Source organism: Salvia splendens, chromosome 9 (assembly GCF_004379255.2).
Source record: "Salvia splendens isolate huo1 chromosome 9, SspV2, whole genome shotgun sequence".
Classification (NCBI taxonomy): domain Eukaryota; kingdom Viridiplantae; phylum Streptophyta; class Magnoliopsida; order Lamiales; family Lamiaceae; genus Salvia; species Salvia splendens.
The window spans coordinates 29428680-29448560 of record NC_056040.1 but is presented as its reverse complement, the minus strand read 5'-3'; the positions used below and the strand labels follow the sequence as shown (position 1 = coordinate 29448560).

Sequence of the window (19881 nt, the reverse complement as noted above, 5' to 3'; positions counted from 1 at the left end):
TTTTAATTAACAACAGTTAAATTTTTTTTTATTACTTTTAAAATATTTTTGCTTTTTTTAAATTAACCCCTATACTATAGATAGGAGGAAATTACAACTGATATTAAGAGGAGCTCGAATTCGGCACCTCATGCAATAATGTCTAAGCTCTTTGTCGCTAGGGCAAAGGCTCTGGACTTTAAAATATTTTTGCCTTAACACTACGTACCATGCTATGCCAAGGTTGGTAAAGGTAAGATTCATGGTGGTTAAATTAAGTACGATAAACGAGTGGTTTTTTACATAATTGGGACTTCAATCAATTTAATGTAATGGAGTATTTTTTTCAAAGTAATACAATCATGAAGATAGAGTAATGATGGGAATAATCATCCTATCGTTTTCTTTAAGATTGAAAGATCTTATGATAATTCAATATGGCACTTTGAAATGTGACTTCGTGTATATTACTTATATAGCTCAATATATAGATCATAAAACAGTACTCCGTCCGTCCCAATAAATATGAAATATTTGGTTTTCGGCATGAGATTTTATGTAGTATGGTTTTATGAGTTAATGAATAGAGAGTAAAGTAAGAGAATTAAAAAAGTAGACATGATGTTGTTTTCATTTTAGGAAATGTTTCATTTCTAATGAGAAAACATAAAAAAGAAAACGTTCTATTTTTAATGGGACAGAGAATACATTTTTGGTATATATTATAAGTTGGAAATGTGACTATAAATCCCATCGACATATAAACAAGGATTTTACCTAATAGCGCAGAGTCAACAATTTCCCTTTTTAGATATAGGGATTTTCACTAACTGAGTGACGTTTACTAGTTTAGACATAGAATTGTGGAGTAGCATTTTTAATAAGTGCTTAGTCATAGGTTAAAATAATCACTATTAGTAACTTAAATTCATGTTTTCTGTCTGATGTATATAAGCCCTTTTAACATCAAATTTCTAAAGTTGTAGTCGAGTTCAGTAATTTCATCGTTTATCGAAAAGGGAATATAATCTATACAAAGGAATCGGATCTTTGGATTAGTAAAGCATAAAACATAGTAGTGTCTCAGAAAATTTGCTGACTCTTTTCCTAAAGAATAATAAATAAAGGGACATTTCCTGACAAAAGCTATCTTGATTGTCAATTATAGGAAGAGCTCAATGAATATGTACAAGGAATATATAATATAATTATTTAATTGATGGGCACTAATTTAATAAACATACCATTCTACCAGCACTCCTGTGGAAATGTATACTAACTTAAGCTAGTTTAGTTTTGGTTAAAATGAAAACCTATACATTTAACCTAGTTTAGGTTTAGGTTTAGGTTTAGTTAAATATTAGTCCCACTCGATTTGGTGATAATCCTATCTCGTCTATATTAGAGTGGATAATCCCCCCCTCTTATATGATATCAGAGCGAGACTAAGTCGATGATGGATTTTATCTCTTTATCTTTTGTCTTGCCTATCCACGTGATGAAAGTCTGATATGTCATTCCAGCTCATACATGCGAGGGCGTGTTAAATATCTTATATCTTGTCTCACATTGACTTGGTAATAATCTCATCTCATTTAAATAAGAGTGGATAACCCTCCCTCATTACAAGACTTTTTAAGGGGGTGAGAGACTCTAGTTTAAATATAAACTCTAATCAGGTGAAATTAATATACAATTTTAATTTGTTTTACTAAAAGTACAAAAAATGTGTAGTTTATATATATATATATATATAGGGGTGCATTATATATATAGGGGTGCATTATAATGATAACCCCAATTTCCGTAATAACCCTATAACTAAATCTGGACCACACATTTTTAAAATCACGTGGTCTAGATTCAAACTTAGTTTTCCTTCATAAAACTATCATTCTATGCAATAAACCTAACATATATCATTTTATCATTTTATCACAGTCAGTCAAAATTATCATTTTATCAGCTCAGAGTATCATTCTATCCGGCAAAACTATCATTCTATGCAATAAACCTAACATATATCATTTTATCAGTTAGTCAAAAGTATCATTTTATCAACTCAGAGTATCATTCTATCCGGCAAAACTATCATTCTATGCAATAAACCTAACATATATCATCTTATCATTTTATCAGTTAGTCAAAAGTATCATTTTATCAACTCAGAGTATCATTCTATCCGGCAAAACTATCATTCTATGCAATAAACCTAACATATATCATCTTATCATTTTATCAGTTAGTCAAAAGTATCATTTTATCAACTCAGAGTATCATTCTATCCGGCAAAACTATCATTCTATGCAATAAACCTAACATATATCATTTTATCAGTCAGTCAAAAGTATCATTTTATCAACTAAGAGTATCATTCTATCCGGCAAAACAATCATTCTATGCAATAAACCTAACATATATCATTTTATCATTTTATCAGTCAGTCAAAAATATCATTTTATCAACTCAGAGTATCATTCTATCCGGCAAAACTATCATTCTATGCAATAAACCTAACATATATCATTTTATCAGTCAGTCAAAAGTATCATTTTATTAACTCAGAGTATCATTCTATCCGGCAAAACTATCATTCTATGCAATAAACCTAACATATATCATTTTATCATTTTACGTGATATTTGGCGAAATTTAGAAATTAAATGAGGGAAATGACATATTTACCCTCGCGCTTTTTTTATGAAGTAAATCTAAGTTTGAATCTCAACCACAAGATTAGAAAATATGTGTGGTTCAGATTTGGTTATAGGGTTATTACGTGATTTAGGGGTTATCATATGATCACAACTCTCTCTCTCTCTATATATATATATATAGATATAGATATATATAGGGATGTGATCATATGATAACCCATATTTATGGTGATAACCTAATAATCTATCATTCTATGGACGAAATATATCATTTTATAAAATAGAATATCATTTTATGGATTAAAAGTATCATTCTATGCATGCTGAAAAAATATCATTTTATAGTGTATAAATATCATTTTTAGTAAAAAGGATATTTTTGACCCATAAAACGATAGGTTATTAGGTTATCACCATAAATATGGGTTATCATATGATCACATCCCTATATATATCTATATATATATATATATATATATATAGAGAGAGAGAGAGAGAGTTGTGATCATATGATAACCCCTAAATCACGTAATAACCCTATAACCAAATCTGAACCACACATATTTTCTAATCTTGTGGTTGAGATTCAAACTTAGATTTACTTCATAAAAAAAAAGCGAGGGGGTAAATATGTCATTTCCCTCATTTAATTTCTGAATTTCGCCAAATATCACGTAAAATGTTAAAATGATATATGTTAGGTTTATTGCATAGAATGATAGTTTTGCCGGATAGAATGATACTCTGAGTTGATAAAATGATACTTTTGACTGACTGATAAAATGATAAAATGATAAATTGATATATGTTAGGTTTATTGCATAGAATGATAGTTTTGCCGGATAGAATGATACTCTGAGTTGATAAAATGATACTTTTGACTGACTGATAAAATGAGCGAAATTCAGAAATTAAATGAGCGAAATTTGGATACGTAAATTTTATCATGAGCGAAATGACATATTTACCCCCGCGCTTTTTTTTTATGAAGTAAATCTAAGTTTGAATCTAAACCACGTGATTTTAAAAATGTGTGGTCCAGATTTAGTTTTAGGGTTATTACGGTATCATTATAACGCACCCCTATATATATATATATATATATATATATATATAGGGTCCTGTTAGGTTGAGATTATTTACCTAAATTGAGAAATGAGATGCAATATCAGCCACTAATCCACAAGATTAACTAAATGTCAACAGCTATTACATTATGTCAACACGGGGGTATAACTGTCATTTCAGTAATCAAATGGTGCAAAAAAATTCTATTTCAAATCATTTTCCAAAACTCTCTAAAACACTCGGTTTCTCTGTGCAAACACAAATTTGCTGAACTTCCTTCAAACATACATTTCTACAATGACGATTGAAGATGAAATTCGAAGAAAATCGGTTGAAGCGCCGATTGTAGCTGAATCGGTTGAAGCGCCGACCGTAGCTGAATCGATTGAAGCGCCAATTGAAGGAAATCGGTGTTCCACATCAGTGGTGGTTCCGCCTTTTTCCGCGGTGGTTCCGTCTTCTTCCGCGGTGGTTCCGACTTCTTCAGGTTTACCAATTGATTCAAATTTGAAATATATTGCTTCGATTTTAGTTTATTAAATTAAATCTGGATTTGTTTTCTTATGAATTTGATTTGTGCTGATTTTTTTGGAAGCATCACCTCCTACCAGTTAGGAATTTGGTTAAATTCTTAAGATTATTGACATTTCATACAATAACTACTGACATAGCTATAATAACAGTATATGCTTGTTTAAATAGCTGTTAGGATGACTGTAGAGTAAACTAGAAAGAGTTATTGATATAGATTTATTGTGTTTCATTTCATACAATAGCTATTGACATAGCTATAAAACAGAGTATATGCTTATTTGAACAGAGTATGATTTGTTTAACATGGCTATTGACATAGGTATTGACATAGATTCATTAACAGAGTATACTTAATGTTTGAACTTATTATTGATATAGATTAATTGTGATTCATTTTAAACCAGAAAACAGAAAAATATCAAAGCGCAAAAGGCGTACCTCGGTATCACAGAAAGAGTTAATGAATATTGAGAAAAAACAAAAGAAAAGCATAGAGAATGAAAAACAGAGTGAGAATGCTGAAAATGTATCTCAAAGGCTTCTAGTGAAAATGAAGCCTTTGTTTTTTGTTGAAGCAATAAGCCAATTGAATGAGGCACAGATTAATTCTGTGAAGGAGATTGGTTTTGAGAGTGTCTTGCATTACAAAATTGAATACATTCCTAGTAGATTAGCATTTTCTTTGTTGAAGAGCTTTGATGAAGAAAAGTGTAAGATAAAGCTTTATAATGGGAAAAAAATTCATATCACGGAAGAGGATGTGGAGCTTGTGTATGGATTTCCAAGAGGTAACATTACTTACTATAGAGAGAAGTGGAAAAGTAATGCACCTTTCATGAGGGAGTTAGCAGAACAATGCGATACAAAACCAGGAAATGTGAACCATAAAGCTGTTGAACAACTTATGTTAGCAGATAAGGAAGGAGGACCACAGTTCAAGAGATTGTTCTTGGTCCTATTAGAATCTGCATTGATTGAGCCTTCAACATGTGGAATGATAAAATCTAAGATTGGAGATATAGTTGATGATTTGGATAATGTTAGAAATATCAACTGGTGCTCATATACAATCTCTGTGCTCAAGTTTGCTATTGATAATTGGTCGAAGACAGAGAAAAACGCCTTTGCAGGACCACTTCCCTTCCTCATGGTATGTTTTACATTTTGCATTACATTACTTATTGAAATGACTTGTATGTGTAGTTGATATAGCTTGTACTATAGTTGACATTAGTTATTTAAGCGGCTTGTGTATTCAGTTGACACTACACACCAGTAATTGACATGAATTTTTTAACACATGCAGCTCTACTACTTAGACAGAGTTACACAAGACACGCGTCCTGTTCCTCGCACATTTCCATTAATGAAAGGATGGAAAAGTGAGCATCTACAGGCTAGAGAAGATAGAGAGACAAGTGAAGGAGTTTTTGGTTTAGGACGTATAAAGAAGAGATATGTCCGTACTCTGGAGCCGCACGAGGAAGAGAAGCAGGAGGTTGAGGTGGACGAGCAGATGCCTCAACAACAGATTCCTGATGACTGTGCAGTTGGGTCTTCCCAGAACCTACTCCCAAAAGATTTCATACAGGAGGAGCAGCAGCAAGGGAATGAAGAAAAAAATGTTGATGTAAATGAAAGTGGAGTTGGATCTTCTTCTCAGAACATACTCCCATCACATATGGTGGCCAATTTAGTAAAATACATCAAGTAGATAAGTGATGGCAGGACCAACCTTGTGAGAGTCCTCAAAGAAGCTTCATCACAGAGCAAGAATAATGATTTATTCGAATTTATTTGTGATATTGCTAGAAGTGCAATTGGAAGCCAAAAATCTCCAGTTGCCTCTGTGAGTGACACTTTTCTCCATTTGTCGCAGTCATATAATATAAACAACGATGTCGCTGTTGATAACTGGAAAGCTATGTTTGATTCAATACGGAATGCTGAAAAAGCAAACGAAACAATTGAAGACTTGAATGAATTTCCAACTTTCAGATTGGAAGATTTCTTTGATAAAGTAAGTACATAAACAACCTATAATGATATTAATACATCATTTTGTTGATATATGTTTCTCTTAGTTGACATTGGATTATTCCTACAGTTTAGAAAGTAACATTGTTGAACTAATTTTTGAACAGGCTGTAGAACAAAGAAACAAAGATAACTTACCTACCTCAACAGTTGGTGATCCTGAAGAGGTCAGACCGTCTGTTGAAGAAGACGAACAAAGAAAGGAGAACATGATTTGTGATGACCATAACGAATCAAACTCTCCTATCTTGACAGCCATACTAGGATCTCCACGGACAGCATCCCCATCTCTCCCACAACAAGAAGTCAATGCTTCAGAGCATGACAACACACTCGCATCACTAATAGGATCTGAGAACAGGGGAAGTGAGTTGACCTCACCAGTTGGTGATCCTGAAGAGGCCAGACCATCTGTTGAAGAAGACAAACAAAGAAAGGAGAACATGATTTGTGATGACCATAACGAATCAAACTCTCCTATCTTGACAGCCATACTAGGATCTCCACGGACATCATCCCCATCTCTCCAACAACAAGAAGTCAATGTTTCAGAGCATGACAACACACTGGCATCACTAATAGGATCTGAGAACAGGGGAAGTGAGTTGGAAATTCAAGAAGATGTTGAAGCTGATAGAGAGTTAAGAACACAAGATGCCTTGCACATATTATCAAAAGTATGTGATGACTATGAAATCAGAAACAATGAAGAAGCAATCAAGGCCACAAACATCATTGTTGATATCATAAATGAACAGGTACAATTTATAATGATTATCTTAAACTCTAGAAGCTTTGTATATAAATTTTATAGATTTTATATAAGTTAGTGACATTGTGGATATCGTATTTGACATTGATAAATACATACTCCCTCCGTTCCATGTTAATAGAGTCATTTTTCTATTTTGGGAAGTTCCAAGTTAATTGAGTCATTTCTATTTTTAGCAAAAAGTAATTCTTATTTTTACTTTATTCTCTCTTCATCTCTCTTACTTTACTCTCTCTTACTTTTTTCACCATCCATTTAACACACTATTCTTAAACTCCGTGCCGAAAAGAAATGCCTCTATTAACAAGGAACGGAGGGAGTAATTAACATGGTATAGCATGGAGTTTCAGGAAGATAGGGAGGATGCAGCTGCATGCTCAATTGTTGAATATATGATGCAAGAGGGTCTTGAAACAATGGATGACACACCTCCTGAATGGAACGTGCAAAAACAAGGATATAAATGGATAGAGAAGATGCATGAGGAAAAAGAAAAAACTCCTGAAAACACAGAGAGAAGAATGACTGTCTACCAGGTAAAATAAGTAAAATTAACCTTATTATTTTTTAAAAAATGACTTGTATATGTAGTTGACAGAGCATGTAGAGTAGTTGACATAACTTGTATGTGAAGTTTACACGATATCTATTGTAGTTGACATAATTATATTAGTTATTGATATAGTTAGTATAATATAGTTGACATGATTTGTGATGGTAAATAACATTAAATTCACTGACAACAGAACCCTGTTCCTATCTCTGAGATTCCACTGGCTGAAGCTAGAGAGAGACGGACTCATGCTGAAATGCGCCCCAGCCCAGTGCTACGATCACCATTTGAAATACGAGCTGTGCATATGAAACCAACCCTGAACCTGGATGAAAGAGATATCTACTACTACATAGTAGAAACTGAAGGAACAAATGAGTATGTGTAATTTAATTCTTTGAATCACTTCTAAATTTCTATGCAGTTGACATAATTTATGAATGATGTTTAAATGTTGTCTGCATGATTTCATTTCAGTGATACATGTGCTTACACTAATGGCTTTGTTTGGGCAAGCAAAGGAGTGTTTTCATCTCTGAAACCCCATACAGAAATCAGTATAGGTGTAATTGATGTATGGGCAACATACCTGAACTTCAGAGAAAATGAAAGGGCAGAAACGTCACCTCCACGGCAGTTTCTAACAACATCCCCATGTGTGAGTAATCTAAATTTATACAAAAACTATTTGAATGACATATTTCACTCACAAAAAATGTTGAATGCAGTATTTGAATATAACAAATCGGGAGCCTCATTGGAATCCATTACAATCCAAGAACAACTTTATATCACGAATTGATCAAGAGACTAGTAGAATACAAGATTTTGATTGGAGAAAAATTGATTTGGTAAAAAATTTATTTTTGTACAAAGATCTCACAATGTCAACAACATAAATTTGGACAGGTGTTGTCAAATTCTTTTATCTAATATTTTCTCTCATATTATACAGGTCTTCTTCCCAGTTTTTACAAGTGGCTATTACTACCTTGTTGTATTTTGGATGAAGATCAACAAAATTGAGATAATAGATAGTGTCAAACCACCAAAAGGCAAGGATCCATTGGAAAACTATAGCATTGAAGTTGGAATACTGGTATGCTTTTTTCAATAAAATTGACATTATGTTTACATTTTGTTGACATAATTTATGCATCTTGTCAAAATGCTTTGTATAAGTAGTTTAGTTTTGTTTATATATTTGCAGAAAGATATGTTTTAGGCATACTTCAAAGAGAAGAACATATCAGGGCTATCAGAAAATATAAAGAAGTCTCCATACAAAGTTGTTCCTTTAGATTGGGCCACAAGCACCAATAAAGAAGACAGTGGTATATATTTGATGAGACACATGGAAACTTACTTTGGCAGAAAGGGAAGGGAATGGAATATTGGCTTTTCTCCACGTGGCACAAAGATTTTACAGATACTCAGAGGAAGATATTGTGAAGCGATGCTTACATCAAGGAGCAACAAGAAGTGTATGGATATGGTACGTGTCGCTGACGACTGGATGACAGCAAACAAGCACAGATTGCCTGAGTTACAGAAAAAGTTCAAGGAATGGTTTAGCTGTAGAAGCAAGAAGTAAACAACTGTTTTATTCTGATTTTGAACAAAAAGTGGTTTGGATATTTGATCTTATTATGTTTTTTAGATGGATATGTTAAACAATTATCTCAAACTGATTTTTAAACCATGCACTATACAGAAATATATCAAATGTCAACAACTAGAATTAAATGTCAACAACTATTTTTCTCTTATGAAATGTCAACAACCAGAATTAAAATGTCAACAGCAATTTTTTGTTATCAAATGTCAACAACTTGAATTAAATGTTAACATATATTTTTTCTTATTAAATGACAACTATTTTTTAATAAAGTGTAAGCAACTATTTTGTCTTATTAAATGTCAACAAGAAGTATACAACTATTTTTTCTTATTTTCTTAATTTGACATAAGTTATACCATAATTATAATACAATACATGTCAAAAGCTTGAATATAAATGTCAATAATTTATAGCAAAAATGTATACAACTTTTCAATAGGCATCATATAAAATGACAACAATTCAAAAACAAATTTTTTAATTAAAAAAACATTTTCCTTCCTTCCTCAAAAACAGAGTTAAACGGATTTGTAATCAAATTTAAAAACCATTTCTCTCATATGTCACTTGAAAACCCATCTCTCAAAAGAAGATTTATATAAAATTTCTCTCCCAACCACTTTCTCTTCTCTTAAATCTTCATGCCGATAGAAATCCAAAGTCGACATTCATTCAATTCCTAAACCTTCATCTACAATATCAAACTAGTTTGATTTATAAGCCCTTTTTATCTCCTGCCTAAAAAATAATTTCTAAAACAATGACAAGAGAATCGATTGAGCAGTCGCCCGTTGCCGGAAAAATGGCTTCCAATTTGGAGGTCAACACCAAAACGACTGAACCGACTCTTTCAGGTTAAAGATTACATTCGTTTTTAATTGTATGGCTTTAATTTTAGTTTTTTTAAAACAAAGTTTGAGTATTCAAAAATTTTATGTTTAGGTTTTCATAATTTAGTTATCTGATGAGTTTGAATTCTGCTTTTTTTGGGGGGGGGGGGTTGATTAGCTATGGAAATTGATGAAGGGTCGGAAGCTGGAAATAAAGAAACAGAGGAAAAATCTTCTTCAAGTTAAGTACTCCTCCTATATATTTAAATTACAATAATTATTGACATTAAAGGATGTCTGTTGACATAATGGTGTTGACATTTTGTAGTAGTATCTCAATAGCTATTGACATAGTGTAGAAAACAGGGTATGTTTGCCATTGTTATATATATGGCTGTTACGATGGCTGACTTATATGTGTACTTGCTATTGTCATGTAATTGTTATATATATGGTTAATATTAACAGGGTATGCTATTGACATAGTGTAGAAAACAGGGTACTTGCTATTGACATAGTGTAGAAAACATGGTATGCTTGCCATTGTTATATATATGGTTGTTACGATGGCTGACTTATATGTGTACTTGCTATTGTCATGTAATTGTTATATATATGGTTAATATTAACATAGGTAAGGATAATTTAATACAATACCTATTGTCATAGCTATATACATAGCTATAATACCTAGTTAAGGATTTTTTTGAATAGCAGTACATTGAACCAAAAAGAGGTATTGATATAGATTTGTTGTGTTTCATTTTGGATTTATTAACAGAGTATACTTAATGGCCAAACTTATTATTGATATAAATTTATTGTGTTTCATTTTAAACCAGAAAAAAGGAAAATATCAAAGCAAAAAATGAGTACCTCGGTATCTCAGAAAGAGTTCATGAATGTTGAGAAAAAACAAAAGAAAATTATAGAGAATGAAAAACAGAATCAGAATGCTCAAAAGGTATCTCAAAGGCTTCTAGTGAAAAGGAAGCCTTTGTTTTTTGTTGATGCAATAAGCCAGTTGAATGAGGCACAAATTAATTCTGTGAAGGATATGGGTTTCGAGAGTGTCTTGCATTACAAACTTGAATACATTCCTAGTAGATTAGCATTTTCTTTGTTGAAGAGCTTTGATGAAGAAAATTGTAAGATAAAGCTTTGTAATGGCAAAAAAATTCATATCACGGAAGAGGATGTGGAGCTTGTGTATGGATTTCCAAGAGGTGACATTACTTACTGCAGGGAGAAGTGGAAAAGTAATGTACCTTTCATGAGGGAGTTAGCAGAACAATGCGATACAAAACCAGGAAATGTGAACCATAAAGCTGTTGAACAACTTATGTTAGCAGATAAGGAAGGAGGACCACAGTTCAAGAGATTGTTCTTGGTCCTATTAGAATCTGCATTGATTGAGCCTTCCACATGTGGAATGATAAAATCTAAGATTGGAGAGATAGTTGATGATTTGAATAATGTTAGAAATATCAACTGGTGCTCATATACAATCTCTGTGCTCAAGTTTGCTATTGATAATTGGTCGAAGACAGAGAAGAACGCCTTTGCAGGACCACTTCCCTTCCTCATGGTATGTTTTACATTTTGCATTACATTACTTATTGAAATGACTTATATGTGTAGTTGATATAGCTTGTAATATAGCTGACATAAGTTGTATTAGTTATTTAAGTGGCTTCTATATTGAGTTGACACTCTACACTAGTAATTGACATGCATTTTTAAACATGTGCAGCTTTGCTACTTAGATAGAGTTATACAAGACAAGCGTCCTGTTCCTCGCTCACTTCCGTTAATGAAAGGATGGAAAAGTGAACATCTTCAGGCTAGAGAAGATAAAGAGATCAGAGAAGGAGTTTTTGGTTTAGGACGTATAAAGAAGAGATATGTTTTGGACAAGGAGGAGCAGCAGGGGGAGGGGGAGGAGCAGCAAGAGGAGAAGGAGCACGAGCAGGAGGAGCATGAGGAGGAAGAGGAGGAGGATGAACATGTACCTCATCCACAGATTACTCCTGACAGTGGAGTTGGGTCTTCTCATAATCTACAAATACCAAAAAAATTCATAAAGAATGTAGTAACAAGCATTCTTGACATGAATCACTGGAAAATCAATCTTGTCAAGACCCTTAAAGAAGCTCCTCCACATATCAAAACTAACTATTTATTCGGAATGTTGTGTGATATGGCTAGATCTTCAGTTGGAAGCCAAACAACGACAATTGAGGCTGTGAATGAGAAGTGTCAACTATTGTCCAAGATGTTTGAGGAAGACAAGCCTGAAACTTTTGATCATTGGAAAATAATCTTTGAATCAATGCTTCTTGCTCAAAAAGAAAAGGAAGCACTTGAAGATTTGGCTGAATTTCCAACTTTCAAAACGCCACGTTTCTTGGATAAAGTAAGTACATCATTTTCTTTACATATGTTTCTCTGAGATGACATTAGATTAATCCTGTAGTTTAGATACTTACATTGTAGAACTAATTTACAAGCAGTATGCAGAGCAAGGAAATAGAGAAAATAACCCTACTTCGCTAGTTTCTAATCCTAAAGGGGTGAGCAAAATCCTATCTTTTGTTATTTAGAATCAATTGAAATTAAATTGATATTAATTATAAATTACTAATTGAATAGGCTGCTGAAGAAGCAGAAGGAGAAGGAACAAAAGAGGACACAGTGGTTGATTACAGTAATGAATCAGCCTCTCCTATCTTACCACCAGCTGCAGGCCCAACGGATGACGCATATGTTGAAACGAACAAAGAAAAGCAGCAGGACAAAGGGAAAGAGAAAGAAGAGAATATTGTTAAAGTAAAATAACTAAACTATGACTAAAATGACTAAATTGTTTTTTATATGGCTTGATAGTGAAGTTGATATTTGGTTTTAATTGTTGTTGACATGTTTTTTGTGTAGTTGACATGACTTGAAAGTGAAGTTGACATTTGGTTTTAACTGTTATTAACATGGCTTCTGTGTGTAGTTGACATGGTTTCTGTGTGTAGTTGACATGGCTTCTGATTGTTGTTGACATGGCTTATAATTGTTTTTAACATGACTTATAATTGTAGTTGACATCGTTGTATGTGTTGTTGACATAGTATGTAACATAGTTGACATGGCTTGTACATGTAGTTGACATGACTTGTATGTGATGTTGACACGAGATGCACCATAGTTGACATAATTATATTACTTGCTGACATGGCTAGTATACATATTTGGCATAATTTTAATTGTAACTAACATGAATTTTATTGCACTGATAACAGATTGTTGTTCCATTATTGGAGATTCCAGTGTCAAAAGTCAGAGTGAAAAAGTCTCATACTGAGACGCACTCTGACCCATTCATAGGCTATCCACTTGACATAAGAGCTGTACATACAAAAACATACCTGGAAGCTAATGAAAGAGATGTCTACTACTACATACTAGAAACAGAAGGAGTAGACAAGTATGCATCATTTAATTATTTCATTGCTCTAAAAAATATTTTTAGTTTTCTGTGCAGTTAACATGATTGAAGAATGTTGTTCTTGTGTCGTTTGTATAACTTCATTTCAGAGATGCATGCGTTTATGAGGATGATTTTGCTTGGGCAACCAAGGAATTGTTTTCGTCACTGAAGCCCCATGAAGAAATTAATGCTGGTGTAATTAACGCATGGGCTTCACACCTGAACAACAGAGAAAAAGAAAGGCCCACAACATCACTTTCACGCTTTTTTCTGACTACATCTCCATGTGTAAGTAATCTTAAATTATAGCTAAACTGTTTGAATCAGACGTCTCCTTAACCAAACATGTTAAGTGCAGAATTTCAATGTAACAAATCGGCCGGATAATTGGGATGCTTCGAAAGCAAGGAAGAATTTCATTTCTCAGATAGATAATGAGATTCAAAGAAGACCAGATTTCAACTGGAAAGAAATTGATTTGGTAATAACATCTCACAATGACATTTACGTAAGAATATGAACAGGTGTTCTTTGGATATAATTTTATCTTTAATGGCATTTTATCTTTCATGTCATACAGGTCTTCTTCCCAGTTTGTGCAAATTTCCATTACTATCTTGTAGTATATTGGATGAAGAAAAACACCATTGAGATAATAGATAACAGCAAGCCACATAAAGATATGGATCCGTTCGAGAAGTATGACATTGATATTGGTTTAATGGTATGCTTTTATCTATGTTATTGACATATTCTCTACATTTGGTTAACATAATTTCCACATCATGTTAAAATGCTTTGTTTGTGTAGTTTGATTTAGTTATTTATATATTTTGCAGAAAGATATGTTTGAAGCATACTTCATAGAGAAGAAAATGTTAGATATTTCAGAAAATATAAACAAGTCTTCACTCAACTTTCTGCATTTAGAATGGGCCACAAGCACGAACAAGAAGGACTGTGGTGTCTATTTGATGAGGCACATGGAGACCTATGTTGGCAAAAAGGGCAGTAAATGGGATATTGGCTTCTCTGCACGTAGTGTAAAGATTCCCAAGATACTCAGAGGAAGGTATTGCTACACAATGATTTCATCGATTTACAATAACCAAAGGTCGCCGATGTTACAACTGGCGCATGATTGGATGGAAGCAAACATGGAGAAATTGCTTGAGCTAAACAACAAGTACAAGAAGTTGTTTAGTTGTAGAAAGAAGTAAACAAAAAGTGATATTAATGTTAAATGTTGACATTGCTTTGCGTGTAGTTGACATGGCTAGTGCGTGTAGTTGACATAGCTAGTGCGTGTAGTTGACATGGCTAGTGCGTGTAGTTGACATGGCTAGTGCATGTAGTTGACATGGCTTGTAACACAGTTGACGTCGCTTGTGCGTGTAGTCATATAATACATTTCAATAGACAACAAATCAAATGTTAAAAACAAATAAGAAAATGTCATCAACTTAAAAATAAATCTTATAATTAAAAAAAACAAATATTTTACCCCCTATTTGGCACATGTACATGAATTATGGTCATATAATACATGACAATAGACAGCAAATCACATGTTAAAACATATAAAAAAATGTCAATAAACTGTATAAAATGTCAACAACTAAATAATTCTCATATCAATAGCCAAAATTAAATATCAACTACTAATAAGAAAATGTCAATAACCTGTAGCATATATTAAAAACTCAAAAACAACTATGTTTGTTAAAAAAGAACAATTATGTCTACTTTCTGCCACAACTCCTGGCATTATGATCAGTCACTTTATGACACTTTCCACAACGCCTATGAAGTTTACTTGCTTTTTCAATTGCTTTCTCTATGCTCGACTTAATCCTGCTTTTCTTGTCACTTGCACCTCCCTTTGTACTAACCACATCTGGAGCATGAGCAGTTATGTCTTCAGGTACAGCAATACCATATATGTTCATGATGGAATCATTTTTATCAACTGATGAAGATCCAGTAGTGTCATCAGTAAAAATTTGAGGAGCAATACCCGCAAGCAAATTATCCAATGCAATCAGATGATTTTTATTCTTAAAAGCGCGTTGATATAGACCAAAGTAACGTCCATGACACCTGTTCCCAATCTGTAGCTTGTCATCTTCGTTAGAACCTGCAAACATATAACATGTCAATATCCTATATAAATTATATGTACACTAAATCTGTAATATGTCAACAGCCTATACAGTTTATGTCAACACAAAATTGAAATACTCTAAACATGAGTGTTTTTTGTTAGATACAGAGAATGTTGGCGTCTTGTTTGAGCAACATATGACAAATCAACTGAAATATCTATAGGAAACAGTTCACATACCTTTGCCCAACGCACTTTCATCACTCGTGAGACCATGAACTGCCTTCAATAAATCACTTTTCAGCCACCGGTTATCAACATACTTCTCTGGAATATTGTTGACATCTTTGTTTCTGAGGACGAAGAAAAGGTGGCTGCATAGGTAACCATACCTTTCAAAGAGTTTACACTCACAATCAAATGACTCAGTCTCTTTCTCATGTGTAACTGTGAAGGTCTTCTTTCTAGCATCAGAAACTTTAAAGACCTCGATGTTCTCCAAAGTGGACATGCTAATCATCCGACAACTCTTATCAGCCTCAGAAATCAATTCTTGTACCACTCTAAACATCCTATCCGTGTATACAGATGCCAATTGCTTCTCAAATGCTAAATCAGTGGCATATTTTGGAGAGATTACAGAATCATAATAGTCAAGCCTTTCAGTTTGATTCCTTTGAGCATCAATGGCGTTGTTATACTGAAGAGTGAAGTCAGCAAAATTAAACAACGGTTTCGAGTACCTCTTAAAAAAACTATTTTCAGATTCTGAAAAAGATGTTGTTCTCATTAAAGAACCCATAGGAACATCTCTAAAGTAGGCTGGGATCCACATATGTCTAACAGCAAACATGTCCTTAAACCATTTATGATCTTCCATACCATATTTTTCAACAATACCAGTCCATAATATGTTGGATCTAACAATTCTGACCAAACACAAGCCTTAAACTCCTTACTAAACTGTTCTCTGTTAGAAATAGATTTAGGTATTTTCTCGAACAACTTGCTCATAATATGCCACATGCACAAACGATGCCTTGTATCGGATAATACCTTCTCAATTGCAAGCCTCATTCCCCAATCTTGGTCTGTGATTATGATCCTTGGAGCAACACCCATGCATTCAACAAACACAGTAAAAAGCCATGAGAATGCATCACAATTCTCACTGGATACAAAACCAGCTCCAAATGCAATAGGACACCCGTGATTGTCTTTCCCGGTAAATGGACCAAACACCATACGATACCTATTGAACAAATAGATCAACACAAAACATCAACAAAATTTTCATAATAACCAATGTCAACAAATTTTTTCATAATTACCAAGTATAATAAATAAACTACCTGTTTGTCGAATATGTTGTATCAAATGCTACAACATCTCCAAACATGTGGTAGTGTTTTCGAGACTCTGCATCAGACCAAAATAAGCTCACTAACTTATTATCATCGGGTGATAATTGATATTTGTAAAAAAAGCCTTCACAAATTCTCTTCTTCTCTTGCATCTGATTTAGGATCATTTGAACATCCACTTCTTTCAGTTTCTCTTTAATATCACGAGAACAATTCCTAACATCATTCAACGTACACCCAACAACATCATAACCACCAAAAAACTCCTTTAATAAGTTGAAAGTTGAAGTAGGACCGATGTTAGCTTTGGTGCAATCTTCAATAAACTTGTGATGAACATCATTCATACTGCGATTTCCTTTCATAAATCGCTTATGATCTTTGTCAACCATAGCATGATTGTGTTCCTCAATGAATTGATGCACAAGATAATATTTAACACCACAATCAGAATAAAACTTGAAACTGATCCTTGCTCCACATCCACACCTTTTTGTGCCACGTCTGCGTTTCTTCTTTGAAGTAACTTCATCGTCATCTGATACGTTCACATCGTCAGATATAATTACGTCGACATCCAACGGATCAACTGTATGAAAACCTTGTCTGTTGCAGACAACATACTGAAAAGTAATAACACCACCACTAGACCTATTTCAAAATCTTCGAAAATCAAAACAAGCCTCTTGAGCATACTTTTCATAGAAGCAAATTCCCTCCTCAAGTGAAGAAAATTTTTGACCTTCATAAGGCCTCAACTCAGCCTTGCAAATTGGAATAACAGGTCATACTACATGATGGGAAAATATGTCAACAACCTAAAACAGATAATGTGAACTACGATATCTTAACTGACCAACACCTGAATCCAGAATCAAAATGTCAAAATAAGCAGCACCAACATATCAGTCATCCTATCATGGACTATCAACCATAGCCATAACCCCTTCCTCCAACAATAAACACCACAGCAGGGGTTCTTCAGACAGGGGAGGGTGCATTTTGCATTTTGCATTTCAGCAGGGGTTTTTCGTATGTCAAAAAAATGTTAACAACGAGTACAGCTAAATAAAATATTTAACATGTAACAGACATCATGTCAACATATTTGCATTTATATCAATAAAACTTCAATTCAAATCAGAACATAATGTCAACTATCATATCTTAAATGACCCACAACAGAATCAAAATCTCAAAATATGCAGCACTAACACAACAACACCAACATCTTAGACATCCTATCATGAACCGTCAACCCTACCCATAACACCTTCCTCCACCAACAAACACCACAGCAGAAGCTCTATAGCCAGGGGAGAGTGCATTTTGCATACAACTATTGTGCATGTTAACAAAGCGTATATCTACATACAATATTTAACAGGTAGATTTGCATTTATGTCAACAGAAAGTCAATTCAAATATCAATAACTGCGGATTTATGTCAACAGAGTATAATTCACCAACAAATTACAAAAAAGGCATGTTAATGAAAACCAATCCAAATTACCTTCACCATTAGTCGACATCGACTCGGAATAAGATGAAGAATCCATCAGATAACACCTTACCTTTTGATTACGAATTGAACTCGAAGCTACATATGAAAAAAATAAAAATAAAAATGATTAGGAACAAATTCGACTGGGCATCAACAAATAAAGCATAAAAACAGAATCAAAGTCGATAAAATCAACCTAAAAACTTCAGATTCAACCAAACTGCGTCGAATTGGTCGTTGAAACCGTCGAAGCAGAAATCGTCGAAAATTGATATGCTGAGGAATCGTCGAAGCAGAGATCGTTGAAATCGTTGAAAGCGTCTGTGTTCTAATTTTCGACTCAATTGAATCAGAAAACGTTGGAATCAATGGCCTCAGAGAGATCTCTGAGAAATCGCAAATCGCCAAACACTAATCTCACATAACGCTGAAGAACCCTAAATTAAACCGCGAAATGACCATTATACCCTTTCGTATTAAATTAATTTAAAAGTATTTTTTGTGTGGCAAAATCTGGACCACTCATTTAATTAAAATGAGTGGCTGATGTTGCATCTCATTTCTCAATTAGCAAAAAAAATCTCAATTGATCATGGACCTATATATATATATATATATATATATATATAATCATTCAAACATATAATCTAGGATATATTACTTAGAACATATAGATCTAATGGTGTTCATCATAGATCTAGAATATTTTATAGATCTTAGGATTTAAATCCAATAATCTCAATATTCAATCATCGATCTAGAACATCATATCATAGATCCGAAAATAAAATAAAAAAAACATAGATCCAACACATATTCCAAGCATATAACATGCAATTGCATTATTTTCAAAAATTCCAAGTTTATACACTATAATTTTCAAAAAATTCAATTAATCAAATACATAATCAGAGCCTAAAATTGGCTCTAATACCAATTGTTAGAACTACCGCAGCGGAAAACACGAAAAAAATAGGTCCTTACGGATCTATTTAGGTGATTATGCATTTAATTCCAATTTCATGCAAATAAGCTAGATCTATTGATGAACACATCAAATAAACACATAGACAAGCAAATTTGATGTAGATTCGATTGTTACCTCTTGATCTATCATAGGATTGACGTTGCTTGCTGATCCACCCGGAGATCCATGATTTATCGACCACAAATCTTCCATGCTATTCCCATGTCCTTGATTATTCACCCGTGTGGGCGGATCTCGAAGAATCAAATAAAAGTGATATGATATCTAGGGAAAATCAACACAAACACAAGATTGTCTTGATCTAATCATATGAATTAGGATAGAACAAGAACAAAAACCAAAACCCTAATCTCCCACGTGCTAAGGCACGCATCGAGACCAAGAGGGAGAGA

General features: G+C 33.5%; 2 protein-coding genes across 2 annotated transcripts; one reads left to right on the top strand and one right to left on the bottom strand.

Moving 5' to 3' along the window:
• The first annotated feature begins 5754 nt into the window (after window positions 1-5754).
• LOC121749393 lies at window positions 5755-9299 on the top strand. Its single transcript, XM_042143966.1, has 9 exons — window positions 5755-5948; window positions 6051-6258; window positions 6383-7033; window positions 7398-7583; window positions 7794-7978; window positions 8078-8258; window positions 8329-8451; window positions 8556-8699; window positions 8811-9299. The coding sequence occupies exons 1-9, from the start codon at window positions 5755-5757 to the stop codon at window positions 8823-8825; spliced, it is 1887 nt and encodes a 628-aa protein (XP_041999900.1). The 3' UTR covers window positions 8826-9299.
• A 5905-nt stretch (window positions 9300-15204) lies between these two features.
• On the bottom strand, window positions 15205-18529 carry LOC121749392 (protein FAR-RED IMPAIRED RESPONSE 1-like). The gene is made up of 7 exons (XM_042143964.1): window positions 18511-18529; window positions 18271-18364; window positions 16986-17648; window positions 16690-16885; window positions 15874-16333; window positions 15346-15666; window positions 15205-15212 (listed from the first exon to the last, which is right to left on the bottom strand). The coding sequence occupies exons 1-7, from the start codon at window positions 18527-18529 to the stop codon at window positions 15205-15207; spliced, it is 1761 nt and encodes a 586-aa protein (XP_041999898.1).
• Window positions 18530-19881: the final 1352 nt, after the last annotated feature.

Coding starts and splice junctions, on each gene's coding strand:
- LOC121749392 (XM_042143964.1), bottom strand. Junction 17,649..18,270: donor GTGTTTGTTGGTGGAGGAAG/GTGTTATGGGTA, acceptor ATTTTGAAATAG/GTCTAGTGGTGGTGTTATTA. Junction 16,334..16,689: donor TGAGGCTTGCAATTGAGAAG/GTATTATCCGAT, acceptor TTCACTCTTCAG/TATAACAACGCCATTGATGC.
- LOC121749393 (XM_042143966.1), top strand. CDS start 5,755: ATGCCTCAACAACAGATTCCTGATGACTGTGCAGTTGGGTCTTCCCAG. Junction 7,584..7,793: donor GAAGAATGACTGTCTACCAG/GTAAAATAAGTA, acceptor CACTGACAACAG/AACCCTGTTCCTATCTCTGA. Junction 7,979..8,077: donor GAAACTGAAGGAACAAATGA/GTATGTGTAATT, acceptor ATTTCATTTCAG/TGATACATGTGCTTACACTA.